The sequence below is a fragment of the Styela clava genome, chromosome 12 (assembly GCF_964204865.1).
Source record: "Styela clava chromosome 12, kaStyClav1.hap1.2, whole genome shotgun sequence".
Lineage (NCBI taxonomy): Eukaryota > Metazoa > Chordata > Ascidiacea > Stolidobranchia > Styelidae > Styela > Styela clava.
The window spans coordinates 20,079,402-20,098,740 of NC_135261.1; the positions used below are offsets into that span (position 1 = coordinate 20,079,402).

A 19,339-nucleotide genomic window follows, 5' to 3' on the forward strand; every position below is an offset into this window, starting at 1 on the left:
CTCAGCCATTTCGATTGATTTATCATCAGACAAAAAGCTGCTCTTCACACAACTCAAAATTATATAACCTATATAACCTAATCACATTTATATAAGTTTGAATATATCAACATATTCTCTTAATTCAATATCACACAAAAGGTGTTCGAGTTGTACTATCTTTATCAAATAACTAGTAAATAAATCCTCTTAACAAAGAAAATGGCCTATCGTTGAATATCAGGTAATCTAGTAAATGCAATAAAAGTAAAATAAATATCTTGAATGAATCTATCATTATAGGGTCGAATCACCGTGAAATTACTATGTAACAAATTAAAAGATAAGATAAATGTTTCTCACTCCATATGGCTTGCCTCCAAAAGTAAATATTTCCCAGCAAGTAACACCAAATGCCCAAACATCAGACTGATGTGAAAACTTTCTCTCTGTGATGCATTCTATCGCCAACCATTTGATTGGTAACTGAACATAAAAAAGAAAATTGGCCTAACCAATGAATAATGGGACATTTTATCCTAATATAAGGACAATTATAGTATACTTTGATCTATGCAGCATGTTGATCATAGTGTGTTCAAACCTCGCTAGCCAAATTAGATAGCACAGTACTTTTGATGTTCATCCTAAAAGGTGATACTGAATAATATAGCAATTTTAAATGAACCCGGGGTATGGGAGTAGTTACCCCAATGTTTCAAATGCATGGACTCCGTGGTTCAGAAAGCCATAACCGACCAGTGGTGTTCAACCACCCTACGAGGGCAAGGAATCCAGGATCAAAACCAATGCTGGATAATCAGGTGTGAAATGGCAAGGTTGTAATCCTAATGCTTAGCACAATGTGCCTTATCGCCGAGCCAGGTTGAATGTCTAAGTGACAAGGATGAACACGGCTTTCTGTTTGAATAAACATTTATAATAATAATTAATCGCTGATTTTTAAATTAGGGAAAACTATAGCTATAACTCGGCAAACGAAACGCTTCACCACAACAAAAAAGTTTGGAAATGCTTGGCTAATAAGGGCACCTTTCCTCCTTCAGCAAAATATACTGATTGTGTCGCGTTTAACATTTTCGATAAACCAAAGTCTGTAATTTTGACATGATGTGGAGTTTTGACAAGAACATTTCGAGCAGCAAGATCCCGATGAACCATGTGCTTCTCTTCTAAGTATTGCATACCCTGCATGATAAAGATATACATATTATTCCGTAAAATAATGTTACTCTCTATACTGAATATTATTTTTTGATGCCAGATGTAAAATTCCTACGAAACTAAAATAGCCCCTTATCCTCCATCTATGCCTTTGCACTAATGGCTCTGTATGGGGATCGGCAAGAATAAATATGACTAAAATACCTATGTGCTTTAAAAGTATTTCTGAACACTGACGAACAAGCTACTAGGCTAGGGGGATCGGAAAAAAACAGTTCTCATAAATTTCTTAATTACTTCTGAGTAAATGAAGAAAATTCATTTGACACTTGAATTTCTGTTTGTGTATGCTTGTACCAAAAAGTTTCAGTGATCTAGGACGCCATGCACCAAAGTTTGATGACTTGGGTCTTGTTTTTTTCGTTTACTTTGTATGTTCAATATTAATCATGGTCAGATGAAACGTTACAGAAATTTGTATGAGCATGACAAATTTCCTTGATTCACATTGAATACAAACCTTTGCGATCTGTGTACACCATGTTAACATGTGACGAGATCCGATGTTATCCTTGTTGTCCCGTACATATTCTAATAAACTTCCGAGCGGCATTAATTGTGTAATGAGAGCAACTTGTTCAGTCAAACACATACCAAGCAAACGTATCAGATATGGGCTGTTCACAGACGCCATAACATGGGCTTCCTGGATATGAATTAAATATCAAATAATTTTCAGAAAAAAAAAATATATAATCAAAATTAGACTACAAAATTCTAAGATCGTGAAAATATTCTAATGTTCTTAGCATAAACATGACTTGGAATTATAACAGTATGTAGGAAATTCGTTTGTGAATTAATAGGGAATCATTTAAAATTTACCAAATGCATATAAATCAAATATTCTAGATATTGTGATCTTTAATTGGTGACGACATCACACTAGTATTAGTATTATCCTTTTTAGCAGGTGCGGTGGCATAGTGGGTTATACTTGAATATGACAGAAAGGAAGGTTAAAAAAATAGTAAATTTAAATCTCAGGGTAAAATTCTCATCCACGCCGTATTGGAATTGGGTAGGCAATGCTGAACCACAATAGCTTCATTCTTTTTAAACTATAGTAGTACCTTACCTAACAGTGAAAGCGAGCTACATAGCCTTGTTCATTGAGACAGACAATAAATAAGTTGTATAAAAAATGGTCATACATTTATTTGACCTTGAGTAACACTACTCAAACCACTAAAATACTTAACAAAAATCCCAACAAACTGAAATTATATGATAACACACTTACGTCTACGATTTCATTATTATTTGAAAATGTTTTCAGTTGTTTGACTGCTACAGCTATCTTGATTGTCTGGTCCTGAAAAAAGACAAAAATATTTTTAGAGGTGATAAAATTTTCCAATATATTATTTATGTGTGGCAATATAAATCATATATGAAAAATCCAAAAGAATTTAGTACAGGGTGCAGGGAAGTAAAGACAATCAAAAGTGAAAGAAACATAACATTCATATAATAACTAATAAAAAAACCACTATCAAACTAAACTTACTTCAATATGCATTGGTGTCCAAATAGCCTTGTATACAGCACCGAATGCACCAGAGCCGAGTGTTTTACCAAGTGCAAGTTCGCTTTCTTTAACAATACGAAGATGGGCTCGATTAGGAGCAGTTCCACTAGGTGTCAGTGGAGTGTTGAACTCGTCAACTTGGGCACTCTGCAATGCAATATATAATAATATCATCATTTTTCAAATGTTATTTGACATCATCATCTTTCTAATTGCGCGAAAGTTGGCGAATTAAGCTAAGTGATAGGAATAGGTTCGCGGTTCAAATGCTTTGGGCTATCATTATTTGCGAGAGATTGCCACCATCGTAGGATGGCTCATGTAACTGCTGGTCGTTTACGGCTTCCTGACCCTCGAGTGGTTGCATCTGACATAAATAATTGTCTACTATTTCCATACGCGACATGGACTGGTAACCAGCTGAAAGGCTATGGTTTGCCATAGGATTAAGCCGTCTTATCGACTTTCCAATACTCTGGGATAAATAGAAAAATCCTATCCTAGAGTAGTATAGAACCTTCAATTTTACGTATGCATGGTTTGTTTTTCTAAAGATCTAGATTTCAATGCATGAGGACTCTCCTAATCAATTAAAATGCAGCAATTTACACAAAATAAAATAAAATTCTCAAATACCATCAAAGTCAAACCCAGTACATTTGAATATGATATAACTACTCACATCTCCAACTATTTTTTCTCCGATATGTTTCCTCATTGTTCGAATAGTTTTCCGACATCTGAATAATGTAATGCCAACTACAGCACCAATTATCAGAAGCACACCAATAACTATGATCCATGCAATATATGCCGATGAGGGTCTAAACAAAAACAAGAGCGATGCTCAAATATACAGACGTCACATATATTTATGCTAGGACCTGAGCAAAATAGAATTTGTTCAAAAGATCTGCAGACATGCAGTAGGTAGGCGCTTTAAAAAAAAGTGTTGCCTTTCATTGAAGCAGTGAAAGTGTTGGAGAAACTTCGGGTACCAGATGACATTAGCACATCTTAACTGCACTCTAAATTTTATAACATGGGCACAAAACAAATGTATGTGGGTGCAACACAGGTGCAGTTTATATGTGGTACAAAAATTGAAAGTACTGTATTTTTCGCCTAATGAGTCGTCGTGACGAATAGGCCGGGGTCCAGTTTAGCACTAAAAATAGGGTTCTTCTATATTACCACCAGATAAACTTGAGGCAGAAAAACCTTATTACTTCATTGTTCGTCAGTTTAGCACCAATGCGGGCTCTATAATTATCTTATTTCCATTTGAGCAGAGTCTGTTAAACCGGAACATGTTTATTTCGGCAGAATCATACCCTTTGGATTTAACTTTTCTGCCCGCCAAAGTCTTAATTCAAGATCAGGAAGATAGTAATCAAACTTAACAACCCATAAACTCAGGTTTTAATTTTTGCTGTATCGGCAAAAACCAAAGTGCCATAAACGACCCTATCTCATTGTCATAAGTCACTGTTTTTATTTTGAAGTACCCAATATCGGCCAGAAAAAGGTTGCAAAAAGAAGGCACAAACCACTTATAATTTCCAGTCTGCCATTCCTTTTTTAAAAAAATAACTGGTGACAGAAGTCAAATACCAAACAATGACAGATTGTTTGGCGCCAAATATGAAACACAAATTGATGTCAAATACAAGTTATGCTCCTGAAATTCCCAGGATGAAGTAAAAAATTTGATTTGTCTGATAAGCCAACCCAAGAAAGTCAGGCCAAAAAATGCGGCTTATTAGCCAGAAAAATAGGGTAGTACTTTTGACTCACACTGAGTAGCAAGCATATACATCTGTTACATTGTCATATGTGCAGCCCAATGGGCAATCTTCAACTTCTAAATGATCCAAACACATCTGACAAGTTGCATCTTGGTACTGAAATAATGAAAAGAGAAAACTGACAGAGCAATTCATATTCTAAATTAATCAGTTGTATGATACAAGTTGCGTAATGATGTAGATAGGTTCCTGTGCTGGTATACAAAAGTCTTCCCGAATCATCATTAAAAAAAAATACAAAAATACGGGAGAACTCGTACTACACGTATAGTAAGCAACGACTGCTTTTGATGAGAACTAAAACAGATGAATGTTTGGTTATCATTGGTAGAAGAGCAATGAATCAGAAATAATGACCCAAATGACAGTTGCAAAAAAAATCTGACCCTTATGCTATTTGTTTTGACCCATGTTTCCCGAGCGCGGAGAAATTTCATTGTTTTCCGAGAGGGAATGAAGAAATAGCCTATTACTTTGCTTTCGGTGTAGTTTTGATAATATTGTTTAGTACTTAGTTTTATTATAATAAATATTCATGGATAAGGTTTAACAGATAAAGGAGTTTAATAGAAAGATCAAAAATAGGCAAAGGTAGGAATATATTGAAAAAGGTTTGTAGCCACTGGTTTAGGTATAAAAATTATGTAACCCTTGATGGAGAAAAGACAAAATAAAATGAGTTGATTGGAAGTTGGCATGCTTGATACTTACGATCATTAGCTTTGTTTCTGGATCATATTTTCGATGGCAGAATGAACATCCATCTTTTCCATAACTGTCTTCAGGACCATCGCACCTGATTGAGAATCAGAAACATAAATCATCTTCGTAATTTTGTTTTATTTTATAGCCTATAAAATATATTTATATGCATTTTTTTCCAAACAAGGCTCTGGTACGAGCGGCCACTGTTATGTAACGAGCTACTGCAGTTTGAAGGTTTGGAAACTTTCCATTTCGGCATTTCCTTCACAATTTATTACACAATATTGCATATTCCATATTCATAAAAATAGGATATCATAATTATAAGTAGATCAACAAATATTATCAGTAAAAATATTCAAATTAATAAAAAAACTCAAATCAGCATATGAAACACATCACTTATAGATAATAGAGGAAATTGGTCGTTCAAATAACAACGTCCCGGAAATCATTTCGAAAATAAAGAAAATCTTGAAGAAACTCACCCTCCATCTATACAGTGTGAGCTGCATGGCATACATTCATTTGTTTGACTTGGGTAATGAGTTACTGGACATTTTTTAATACAAGTTCCATTGTAATGAACATTTTTACAACTAAGAGGTGACCTGAAAATATATATTGCAACATTGAACTGGGGGCTTTGCTGTTAAAATTACAAATTTTATATACTTCCAAAATTGCAGTTAATGTTATCAAACAAATAAACAGTCAGCAAAAGGAATCATCATGATACATTTATTCAATATTTTTTGTAAATATAAAGACATTTTTCTTAATGTTGTTTTTGTATTTTTGTTCACTGTATATTCATTTATATGTGTTTCTCATGTTTTCTTTATATTTTTTAAGAGCGACAAATAAACTATTTTTACATCTTGGAGCAAGAATGGAAGATCTTAAATTATTAAAAAAATCATGTTCTCTTCAATCTTCTCTCTCAATCAATCTTCTGTTTGATAATATCATCAATAAGGGCTTATTAATAAATGTTTTTGCCAAAGGGCTTATAAATATCCTTGCAAAAAGGTTACAAGATGAAGTTAACTCCTGATAACAGGTTCAGAATACAAGACATGATAAACAAACGTGACTTCTGTGTTACACTTTTAAAAATTCAAACTTTTATTAATTATTATGGTAGGCATGAAAATTAACGGTTTGGGAAGTTGTAAAGAGAGTAAGTCAAGGTCAAGATTGAATACCAACATCTTGGTTCTTACCCCTTAGGTGAACAGTTTGTAGGTCCAGGTCCAGTACATGTTGCATTGCATTCAACATCACAAGGAAAACATTTCTTGTCAATAGTGTTGTATACACTGAAATCGAAAGAAAAAGTTTAAACCAAAGTACAAAATAGAACTTGGATATGATAAAATGAATTGGTAATTCAAATTAAAAATGCATTTTTGCGAAAACAAATTTGATATCATGATTTGGAAAATATGTTTTTATTTTTTTTAAACAAAATATTTATAACCTTTTGCTCTAAAAACAGATCTACATATGCAGCCACTTAAATGTAATATGCTACCTAAATTTGGAGTGACGGCATTGTCCAGTCAAATTTTTGCATCCTAGGTGAGATGGGAAGCGTGAGATTGGAAAAAGATGTTACGATGCAATGTCATCCTAGATGGGTCCATCGCTACCACTAAACAACCATGACCGTTAATTTATTGAAATTATAGCTAAATTTTTTGTGAAACAGATAATCTCGGATCAGAACAAAAAATCCCATTCAAATTCAAATCAATAATGTCAATAACCGTATAAAGATGAGGATTTAGAAATATACAAATTTGTGATGAGAATTACTAACCCCTTTGTGAAGTTACATTTTTTGACACAGTTTGTAACATTGTGACCAGGAACCAACAGTTTTGACTCGGGATCTACGACCCACTTTTCAGTAAATCGTCCGAATTCATTTGTGTAGTCAGTGAACCATCGACAAGTGACACATTGCGTAGTGCTTGATCCCCAACAACCATTACTCGAATCACATGTTTTGCTACAAGGTACTGCATCAATATAATATGGGATTAATATCCAAAAATAAAGATGTAACATATGTTCACAAGTTCATTTATCGTAATTGGCTACTTAATAACAGGTTTTCGAGGTTCGGTCAAATTCAAATTCATTATAATTTTTTAAACAATTTGAAATATTATTACTGTTACGTGAATTTTTGAAGAAGACACCAATTTGAGGCTGACACAGGTTGTAAGTGTATTCATGTACATTTTCACTAACATGCAACCGCATTCAACCACTATCTATCATACATCTGCATCCGTTTCCAATCCATGCACAATTGCACTAACATACATATGCACCCACACATCTTTTCAACCCATGTACAGTTGTAGACTATTTGCAATATAATAGATGCGCATCCACTCACATTTGCAGCCCATGTACATTTGTACTATTCTACATACCGGTATATACCCACAAATTGCAACCCATGTACAATTGCACAATTATCCACTTATCATTCATCCAATTCACATTTGCAGCCCATGTCCATATGCACTACTATAGATATGCACCCAATTCACATTTGCAACCCATGAACAATTGCACTATTATACATATATTCCCCCATTTCAAATTTGCAACCCATGTACAATTGCACTATTATACATATGCCACCAATTCACATTTGCAACCCATGAACATTTGCACTATTATACATATATTCCCTCAATTTACATTTGCAACCCATGAACATTTGCACTATTATACATATATTCCCTCAATTTACATTTGCAACCCATGTACATTTATTTGCACTAATATACATGTGCCACCAATTCACATTTGCACTAATATACATATGCCACCAGTTCACATTTGGTAATCCATGTACATTTGCGATAACACTCAAGTGCATTCATATACTTTTCAACCCACATTCATTTGCACAGAATTACATTTATAATTAGTCTGAAGTGTGTATGTGTAGTGTGTGTAAGATTTAAATAGTCTACCAATGAATTGGTATCAGCCTCAAAATGTGAATCTGGTTTTTTATTCAATAAATTTCCAATCAATAAATAATATTCAAAAATAATTTAATATCTAAAACGGACGGCATTACATGTTAACTAACAATAAGTTGAATTTGAAACCAAGAAAACTTAAATTTACAAACAAAAACCAAAATGTACCGAAACAGAAAAAAGGATGGTTAATTAGGAAACAAATATTTGAAAATGCATCTTGAATAAACAAAAGTATCATAAAAAACTGAACATTTATTCTGACTTCGTGAGTTTAACAAAGTTGTTTTGTTATATTTCATAAATAACTCATGCAATGACAAGATCTAACTCAAAATACAGGAATGGCAGGGTAATCAAGTCTTATACTGTAAAATCTGAACTAAGTCATATACAGTTTATTAAAACAAAAATCTATTTAGAGAGCTCTTTACGAATTTCTGAAAAGAAAATGTATTCCCCATGAGTATAATTACAACAAGAAGAATCGAAAGCCAACTCAACCATAAACCATTCTAATACATGTTCTATTTCAAATTTGATAATGATGGAATATTGCTAGAATAGTTGTAACTTACAACACTTGCGCTTTTTTGCATTACTTGTGACGAAAGCGGATTGTCCAGGGTTTTTGAAAACTGTTTCCCAATGCACAGAATCAGTGTTGCACAGTGATGGATTATTATAGACGATAACTCGACCTGATGAACACACGTAACATAACATGCATAAAATAATTGAATGTAAAAAATATAATAAGTATGATTTTCCTGAGTGCAGTGTAAAATAGACTTATGATATAATAATTCATAATAAACGAATATCGAAAATGAAAAAAAAATAAAATAATTCTGCAGGCAATATAGACATAACGGATGATTCTACTGAATGATTGACATTCACAAAGGACAAAAATAAATTCACACCACAATGCATGATATATCATGTGATTCGTTCTTACAACAAGAGCTGGCAGCTTTGTTGTTGGTTGTATTAATACGTTGGTCAGGTTGTGTAAAAAGACCCCAGTTCACTTTGTCAGCATAACACAGTTGAGAATTTTCGATGACGGCCACGGATCCTGGTAGTTGATGTTTCAGGGTTGAAATATTCAGTAAAATTTAATGTTATAATCATACGTGCAAACCCACAAAATAAATCCCTCATAAGATGGTTAGTAGGCAAATAAGATAAAAAGGAGTCCTAAGTCTGAATCGACCTAGTTTCTTTTTACCATTTTTCACAATAGCTTGAAATTAACTCACTCAAAAAGCGTCCAAACTTACGCAATAATGTGATGTTGTGAAAGGCAATGAGAAGCACAGACTCGTGTGAAATTACATTATCATCAATTTGTTGCAAAAAACACAAAAAAGGGCTATTTAAATTCTTTGTTCATGGCTAATGAATTTTTTTTATCTGAATCTGCAATAAACTATTTTGAAATATATAGTTGAAATATGGAAAAAAAAACAGCACATTAACTTCCAATGATATGTAAAGCTAGGAAGCTTCTATAAAATAGTAATAGGAATTCAGACGTAAAAAGTCACAAACATAAATGCCTGTGGGCACCATGTGGTTGAGAAAACTATTTATTAACATCATAAAACATTCTGTGACCTCATGATAAAGAAGAATGGACATCAAAGTTGAAAATATATCTCATGGCCAGCACTTGTGTTAGTAATCGAGAGTAGCAAAAATAAATCCTGCTTCACCATGAAAACTGTGGGGGAAAACTTACGACAAGAGTCACTGTTTTCATAGAGTATATCTATTGTACTGTCATTGCGTTGTCGCAATTTATCCCATACGATTGTGTCAGCATGACAAAGGCGAGGGTTTTTAGTAATACTGACAGCCCCTTGAAGAAAATCATTAAAAACTGTTATCGACAACATGTTATATCCATTAAACAATAGTACACCCCCCACACATTAATGAAACAATTAAAATAACAAAAACAGTTGATAGGTATATTAACATAAAACTAATCTTGATGTCTATCGAAATACTAAGTCAAAGATCCAATATAATTGCTAAAATTTTCAATTCAAGAATTTTCCTTTTTTTTTTCATCTTCAGTTATAAGAATACTATCCAATACTCATCCTGATTCAAATTTTACATAAGAGCAAAATTTAGAAAAATCCTTCACAAGAATCCATTTTTATAAAGATTAAAAATTCTGATCAAGTAAACAAAATTGTGTGTCTTGTTTCAACTACCCTATTTACCCGGCACTAAACAATGAAAAACTAGAGTCTCTATTGAGTATCACTCGTTTGAACAGTCTACTGTAAATGATAGAATGAATGGACTTATTTTGGCATACCTGACTCAATTTCTTGAAGAGAATTAAGACAAAGACTTCGCAAACTTCTGGCATCTGTCATTATGAGCAAACTATAAGCATCCATTCTTTTTTCATAACCTCTGATTCTCTTCAAATTTCTATACAAAAAGTTCATTCATTATGTTTTTCAAAATCAACCCTCAAATGATGCTTTCATTTCAAAATCGGTCAATGAAATCATTACACTTCAGATGAGAGAACAGCAAACAGTCTTAGCTAAAATAAAATCTTATCCTATACTTCTATATCTACACCATGTGGGGATTTTTGACATATACACACTGACCCTAAAAAAACAGAATCAATAATTTTCCTAATTACTTCCACAAAAATCAAGCACTTGATCTTATGTTTGTGTATCATGTACTAAAAGGTTTGAGTAATCTATGATGCTTTGTACAAAAGTTATCTCTAGAATATGTTCCAAACAACCTGGGTCACCTGTCAAGGTCACCCTGTATGTATTTACGAATATTTAATTACTAATTTGGTATAAATTAAAACTAAATATATATCAGACATACTTGAATATACAGAGATCTTCATATGGCCAGGATTCAATTCCCAGAAATCCAGTAATTTCTTCCACATTTTCAAAAACATCAAAAGCAGATTTGTCAGATATTGCAGGAATTTTACAATGGGAGTCACTAAACATGAGCAAGGATTAGCAAAATTAAAAATAAACATAGATCAAAAACTTTCAACATTTTCACTGGTGTTTTTGAATAAACTTTATTTAAAATGGAACCACCATCATTAAAAATAAACTTTGATTTTAAAAGAAGAACCACAAATGTGATTAAATGAATAAAAATTAAGTGTTTAGAGAAATTATTTCTTTTTTTTATCTGTTGCAATGCATTATATTAAAATGAGATAAATGTCATATTAATTTATAAATTCGAGATATTTTCAATTGAGTAAAAATTATTTTTATTCTATTAAATAGCCGAATGTCTACTGATAAAATGTAATATATATGCAAAAACGAACAATGATTATGTTATAAATGACTTCGCAAACTGAATTTTTTTAATATAACTTACAAGTTAATGATAAAATGAGTAATATTATTCAATATGAAAAGGAAGTGTTAAAAAACTGTGTTTTACTAAAATCAAATGGTATATTATAAATATAAAACAAAAAATATATATTGCTTCAAAAACCATGTTGATATAAGAAGAGCGTGACGGCTATTGTACCAGCTGTAATATAACTCTTGTATAAATTTTATAACTATGATCTCATCAATGTAAGATACAGGCAATATCAATCAACTTTGCAAACAAAGGGTGAATAAAGTCATGCAATATACAGGAAGTGGGAACACAACACCAAGTAATTGTTCCAAGGAAATTACTACAAACTGGATCGCTTAGGAATTTGAAATGCCACATTAAGTTGATGGGCATTGTTATTAGCTTCTTGCATGAACAAAGAACATGAGTTGACTAATGGATTTTAGAATCCTTCAAAATATATAGCAATTTCAATTTTTAATTAGGTATTTAATTGCAATCTAAACAAATCATATTTAAAAAAACAGGACACTATATCTTCATTACTGCCTCTCCCCACATTCCTGTAAGATTTTAAGTCTATACTAAAAAGGAAAAAACAATAGTTCATGTCCCAAAAACTGAATATTAAAATAGTATAATAATTACTGATCATATTGATTAAGCAATAATAGTGCTAAACGATTTCACTGCTGTCAGAGTTGACTGCAAAGTCTATGCTTGGAATATTTAAAAACAAAAGCTGCAAAAAAAATTAAAAAGAGTCTACGAATTTTTCATGAAGCAAAAATTTTCTTTAACAGTGCAATATAAAATAATTAACAATAATAACAAAACTGCATAATGTAATGAAAAATAACTGAATGAGTAAACATTTTATTAGAGTATTAGAAGGATAGGCCATAAAAATTTCACTGAAATGGAAAATAAGTTGTGTGTCATGCTCGCGTAACATAATATAAAAATCAAGTATGTAAATAAAATCACGCTAGGAACTCCGTTACTGAATGTTCTAAGAAAAATAAAGAATTTCGTTATTCAAGCTGTCTGTACTGAAATCATAAGATCGGCAGTAAGCCAAGTTATCAAGTAAAACAACTAACAAAATAAAATTTGAATTATTAAGTAGAAAAAACTGCAGAATTCAACAAATTAGCTTCAAATGCTAATAAAATTTTATTATTATTAGCAGTCACTTTCAAATCAACAACATTATTGAGCATCCATATTTTCATATTTGCGGAAGAACCAAAGTTTTCTTGCGTAATGCGTGTGTTGCAAATGCATTATTAGTGATGCTTGTAATACGTACCCCTCTTTCGATTCGTTTGCTACTTTTGTAAAACTGTTGACAATAGAATGCACAATCAATGAAGTGAATCTCCCAAATAGCAAGATAAAAAACCCTCAGTCGAAGGTGGAAAAATACTTACACATTAATTGATAAAAAATAAACTGAAAAATTTGAGGGCTGAAGCATACCCCAGATACACTTAAAAAACCTGAACTGTTTATGATAGATTGAATCAATAATATGAATATCAATTTTCATTCACCAAACAAGATTTAACTTGGCTTAAAAAAATTCACACCAATGCATAGACTATAATATTACAGGATGACACAAAAACAGAATCGAGGTCAAGAGTCAGATCACCAAAACTTTTGGGTACAATCATACACAAACAGAAGTTCAAGTGGTATTGTTCTCCATTTTCGTAAAAGTACCGTAATTGAGAAATTTATGGTTCTGTTTTTATGGGGTCACCCTGTACTTCGCTCCTAGATTATAAACAGTCATTCATTAAGCAAACAAATATATTATTCACTTTTATATATTCAACCAACACTAAAATTCCCCTTGTTCAAATATACCCAATTTTAACTTAAAAAATTTCCTTGTATAATCAGCGAATTTATTGTTTTAAATATTTTATGTTGTTGCAAATAACAAAACGTAGGTCTACTCTACCATTCCAAATATGTGAACAACAAATATATGTGTGACAAACTGACAATATACACCAGAACTTGGCATATAACATGACACCTGATTTTTTGGTTTAGCAGACATCATTGTAAACCAACACATGAATTCCAGTGCAATAAATTATAATACAGAGAAAATAATATTATGAATAATACAGTGAATTCAAGTTCTCAACTCTCAAAGACCAACATAAAAATTTCCAAAGGAAAGAGAGAAGTCTATGATTATAAAACACAGTTCATTGGTCCACTTGAACAATAATGAAATCACTTATGCAACACTTGGTGCCTAGAGTGTGTGACCAACATTTTTTATTCAGAGTGACCTTCAAGATATCAGAAGAATTGCACTAATATTAAATGAGAATTATTCAAGATTTGGAAGTAATATTATTAAATAGGCAATGTTCTACAACATAATAGTTGCATTGTCTTTTTGAATAAAAATGAATGTGAATACATAGCCTACATGAATATTCATGAAAATCATACTTATTCCCATAAAATGAATAACTGTGATGAGGAATATAGAATAGAATAGGCCTACATAATAAGAATGTCTACTTCCAACATATTTTTTTTTATTCTTTTAATAGTATATTATTAACCGCCCCTCCGCAATAAAGATAAAATCTAATATTTTAAATAAAACATTAAATTAAGTGTGTCAGGTCAGGCAACATATTGAAGAAACTTTATTAAAGTTCACTAAATAGTAAAAAATATGTGAAGGGTCAGACAAACAAGGTCAAAGAAATCCCATAGGAAAAGGCAGCTCATAAATAAAACATGAGACAATCAAGTAACCTATCAAAGATTTAGTAGAAAAGCTTTTTATCCGCATGCAAAACAACAATTTCTTAATAAAGACAGAAAATGTTGTGTCATCCATGTATTGGAAATTCTGCTGTAAGCACTTTAGCATAGAGACTAACTCTGTTTACCCAAGACAAATCAATGAAACAAAGATTTACAATTATCGTTGTGACATGGTAAAGAAAATGAGATAGAATAATATCGAAAAATGGACAAATATTGAAGAAATTTGAGACTCAATTATAATCAGGTAAAGTCAAAAACATTATGTTTAAATGCTGAATAAATTTTAGAAATATTTATGCCGCTGTTTTTTTTTAAATGTTAGTTTGTAATTTTCTGAATCCTGGCAAGAGTATAAATAATACTCATTCAAAATGTTTAGAGCCACAAAATTATTTAGTCAACCATCAAATTTTGTCCATGGCTTCACAATGATTAGATTACGAGCTTCCACTCACATCAAGGTCATCACTGTTCAGATATAAGCTAGGTACTAGATTAGAGAAGATACTAATGAAATATTCACTTTCACTTTAGAGATATAAAATTTTCATGAAATATACAAATAACCATTTATTTAAGTAGGCTATTGATTGCCTCAAGATATTGATTTTTACAATCATTATGTTTTGTAAACAGGAGATGAGCAAAATTGTATAACTCAATGTTCCAAATTGTGATATATTCGTAATATTGATAGTATTCTAAATTTGGAAAAGTCAAACAACACAGAAACACAAAACAAATAAATAGAGAAGAAAAATATAACAAGGGGCTGTTTTGTCAAATTATTTCAATGGGAAAACGTAAGTATAAGGCATAATTTAGTACCAACAGCTAATTTCATATGATTTTTTTAATTCCAAATACTATTCCAAATAAATATACAGTCATTAATGGTAATTAAATATTTAATAAACCTAATTCATATTAGTCTATATACTGGCGAATAAATAAATATCAAATCAAGGCCAAATAATCCTAACCGCTAACTTCAAGTCAGTGTGATAATGTTCATCTGTGATTGAAATTCTGTTCTTGAATATTCGGGGTATAGAAAAAAGGACAGGTGAGGTATATACAATGTTAATTCCAAAAAGATCCAAAATTTCTACTTCAGTCAAGTATAGCATTGTGTGTAGATAACTAACCTTTTTCATATTAATAGCTGCATTACTAGCCTTATAACAATTGAAAGAAAATAATATAGAAATTCTTACCCTCTGAAAGTATTCTCTCTAAAATTAAGCGAGCCTTCTATAATTGTGCAATTTTTGCTAAAATTTCCAATATTTCCTGAATGTATTACATCATCATACATCAATGGTCCAATTTTTGCTTCCAACCCATAACAAACTGTGTAGTAGAAAAAAATGATAAGGAAAGATCAAAAAAATCTGTTTCGCTTGTTGTTCTTTGTTACAAAATATTTTCTTCCATAATACAACAATTATTCTGAAATTTTAATTGAACAAATCCTAGTTCAATTCATCGATACACAGAAATCCATTTGAATTGACATTGATTTAAATAAGTCTCATGCACAGTTTATTACAGACATAAAAGGACAAACAAAAATGATAATCTTCCATAAACAAACAAGTATTGATTATTGCTATGAGATACCAGTTGCAAAATAGTCTTGTCAAAGTCAAATTTGTCTAGCGGACGAGGTAAAAGCTCACCATCCACAATTAACTTATGTACCGGTATATCAATTATTTTTTATTAGTAAAAATTTACAAATAATAAAAAATTTAAAATCTTACTGTTTGTGCAGCCCCCAGGGGGACATTCCTTGCAATAACCTTTATCAGCATAATATTTCTCAGGACATGTTAAAACACATCTTCGATCTGGTTCATATATCCTCCTTGTACCTGAAGAAATCAATTTGCAATTTAATAATAGCAAAATTATAATACTGAAAGTTATAGAATATCTATGTAGGATTTTGAAGTTGCGACAAGGCATATTCATATGCAATATCAATAAACCTAAAAAAACATAATAAAAGTGATTTTTTTGCTAGCATATAGGCACTGTTTGAAAAAGTGAATTAGCATGCATTTTGAAACATTTGCTATCAAGTATATCAGTATTTATCTGGGATGTGTCACTGTCACTGATAAAAGCCTAATGGATTCAGTGAGAATAGATACCATCAAGAAAAAACAAGGCGGTAATTGGAAAATAAATATATTAAATATTCTATGAGAACTTGGAAAATCCCATTTATCAATCAAATCTCAAAATACCGTTTATCAGTCAGTATCAGTACTTCAGCAACATTAACATTAGCTCAAAAAATCATAAAGAAGTAGCTCATTTAATAATCCATTTACAGCGGCAAAACGTTGGTATGATATTGCACAGAATGATTAAAGAATAAATAGGATTCATAAACATAATTAAATTAATTAATCATTAATGATGCATTATGCAATGGACATTAATGTTGCATCATGCACCTGCATTCCAAAAAGTAATACCTCAGTATATAAGGATAAAAAAGGGATTACACAGCAATTACACACACAAACAATAAAATTCCTCAGAGACCATTTATAAGAACTAAAATTGCAAAATAAAGAATGATACCATGCTCCCCCAGAAACTGATAATAAACACGTAATCCAGTTGTACAAACAAGAAGAGTAATTTGCCTTGCCGATAACATGAATGAATATAATCAGCTTACTTGGACATTGAGGTACACAGTACCAAACCAACTCGTATCGAATTTTCGATTTATCAATTCCCGATACAATATCTGTAGAAGACGGATCAGATCCTGATGGACATCGCTCTCCACATTTTCCAAAATTATTAAAATACTTGCAAGCCTGGAAAAACAAAGGACCAATGCTCAAATAGATGGAAATGAACATCAAATGAATAACAGCAGTACATCAGTAACAGTTTATTATGATCATTCAGATACTTCGAATCAAAACCACTAGTGGTGCTCCAGAAGTATGCGTACCAATATAGAGGTAACTAATTTAGTTCGTTTACATCAATTTGTGTTAAGGGACTGAAACCTATGGGCAGGGGATATTCACTTGGCTAACACAGACAGTCCCCGAACTCGCAGTAGAACTAAAACAGGGAAAATTGGAATAAAATCATCGCCTAACCCTAACCTGGTACACATACTATGTTTCAGTGTCCGCCATCTTGGTTTACATACTACAGCCTACGGGAGTACCAAATTTTTTATACTTCAGAAACTAGTACAATAATGTTCTTGTTCAGGGATATAGCCTATACATTTTCTTTTGTGAATACTTAATACCAAAAAACTCAAAGCTGCATGGTTACTTTATTCAACACCTCAGCTTCAAATTTATATTTTCGAATAATAAACATTTTACATACATGGCATTCTCTTTTTATTCCCTTGCTGCTATCCTCAACAATACATCCTGCTGCACAATAACTTTCACAACAACCACCATTTTGATTACATCTTCCAGTGCACTTATCTCTACATGGCCTGCGTGTGACTAGAAAAATAAATATTATTAATAAAAATGTATATAATGTTTCGACTTAAGAAAATAAAATACGAAGTAGAGATAAAAGATCAGAGATTTAGTTCGAACAAATATCCAAATGATATCGACGCAGTGAAACCTAAGTAGGTAGGTTATGTCATATTTTTCAAAAATGGACTTTGATCTTCTCTAATGGGGATCAGGGGCCATTTCTTGGTATGGGCTCAAAGCTCTAGTCTCTGTACCTGCTCTAGTGTCCATTTTTAGAACCAAACTAATATAAATAGTCAATTTTCTCAAAAAATTAAAATGTGATACAAGATGAATTGGTTTTACTGCAGCGACATATTCAGGAGGCACAGTAATTAGAAAACATAACTGTCTTTATTAAAAGTAAAGAACCTCGTCAATGGTTAGTTATTTTGAAGTATTAACTAGAATGAAATTTTTGGTACTCCTGCAGTATGTGAACCAAGATGGCGAACACCGGAACGTAGTATATGTACCAGGTTCGGATTGGGCCATAGTTTCAGGTACAAATACTACGGGAGTCACTTGGCTCCCCGAACTTGTAATATAACTAAAATAGGAAAAATTATGGCCTAACCCTAACCTGGTACACATACTATGTTCCAGTGTCCGCCATCTTGGTTCACATACTACGAGAGTACCAAATTTTTTATAATTCAGAAACTAGTACAATAATGTTCTTGTTCAAGGATATAGCCTATACATTTTCTTTTGTGAATATAACTATATTTAAATAAGAAAATGTCTATTGTTAACAATGTTTAATGATTATAGCACAAGTACACTAGTGCGGGTAGCATTACAATACCTAACTATCTTCACGCTTCACAGTCGAGCGATATAAAGCCTTTTACAGTTGCAATTAGACGTGTGTATAACCAGTATATGCGTCACTCAGGCACGACAAAATTGCCTTAAAAATGTATTGATGAAAACAGAAAATACTGTGACGATATCTACAATAGTATGTGAGAAGAAAAACTGACACTCGAAAAATTAGGCATTTCAAGACAAAAAAGCAGCTCAAATCATTAATATTGCAATCTTAATTCAAAACATCATTAATAATACTTACATTGTTGGCACAAGTCTGTGCTGTTTCCCCAGCAATGTGCTTTATCATCAACATCTTTATGAATACAAGAACTTGGACATTTGCCTATGAAGGAAAAAACATCAGTAACATTCATACCTTCGATATAGGTAAGTCAAACGCCACCCACTCAAAGAGTGAAACTAGTTTTTAAAATTATTCCCAGTTATTTTATTCATCAGGTTTGATAATAATAAAAAGCTAACATATGAAAGTAAACTTCAATTTACTTCTAATTAATG

The 19,339-nt window shown here is 31.9% G+C and overlaps 1 protein-coding gene across 6 annotated transcripts in view; it reads right to left on the reverse strand.

Annotated features, from left to right (window-relative positions):
* LOC120330454 (epidermal growth factor receptor-like) overlaps window positions 1-19,339 on the reverse strand; it is a 36,846-nt gene that overhangs the window by 12,884 nt on the left and 4,623 nt on the right. For 3 of the 6 annotated variants that reach the window (XM_078118529.1, XM_078118532.1, XM_078118528.1), the window contains exons 7-26: window positions 19,080-19,163; window positions 17,856-17,983; window positions 17,176-17,320; window positions 16,244-16,354; window positions 15,695-15,830; window positions 11,166-11,291; window positions 10,621-10,739; window positions 10,030-10,149; window positions 8,861-8,983; window positions 7,094-7,295; window positions 6,495-6,590; window positions 5,757-5,879; window positions 5,275-5,359; window positions 4,553-4,659; window positions 3,438-3,579; window positions 2,735-2,902; window positions 2,468-2,539; window positions 1,685-1,870; window positions 1,033-1,188; window positions 343-465 (exon numbers count right to left, since the gene is read on the reverse strand). In XM_078118529.1, the coding sequence (XP_077974655.1) occupies window positions 343-465; window positions 1,033-1,188; window positions 1,685-1,870; window positions 2,468-2,539; window positions 2,735-2,902; window positions 3,438-3,579; window positions 4,553-4,659; window positions 5,275-5,359; window positions 5,757-5,879; window positions 6,495-6,590; window positions 7,094-7,295; window positions 8,861-8,983; window positions 10,030-10,149; window positions 10,621-10,739; window positions 11,166-11,291; window positions 15,695-15,830; window positions 16,244-16,354; window positions 17,176-17,320; window positions 17,856-17,983; window positions 19,080-19,163 (2,552 nt within the window). Of the gene's footprint in view, window positions 1-342; window positions 466-1,032; window positions 1,189-1,684; window positions 1,871-2,467; window positions 2,540-2,734; window positions 2,903-3,437; window positions 3,580-4,552; window positions 4,660-5,274; window positions 5,360-5,756; window positions 5,880-6,494; window positions 6,591-7,093; window positions 7,296-8,860; window positions 8,984-9,243; window positions 9,364-10,029; window positions 10,150-10,620; window positions 10,740-11,165; window positions 11,292-15,694; window positions 15,831-16,243; window positions 16,355-17,175; window positions 17,321-17,855; window positions 17,984-19,079; window positions 19,164-19,339 lie in introns of all 6 variants that reach the window. The other 3 variants (XM_078118530.1, XM_078118531.1, XM_078118533.1) reach the window with 3 other exon arrangements.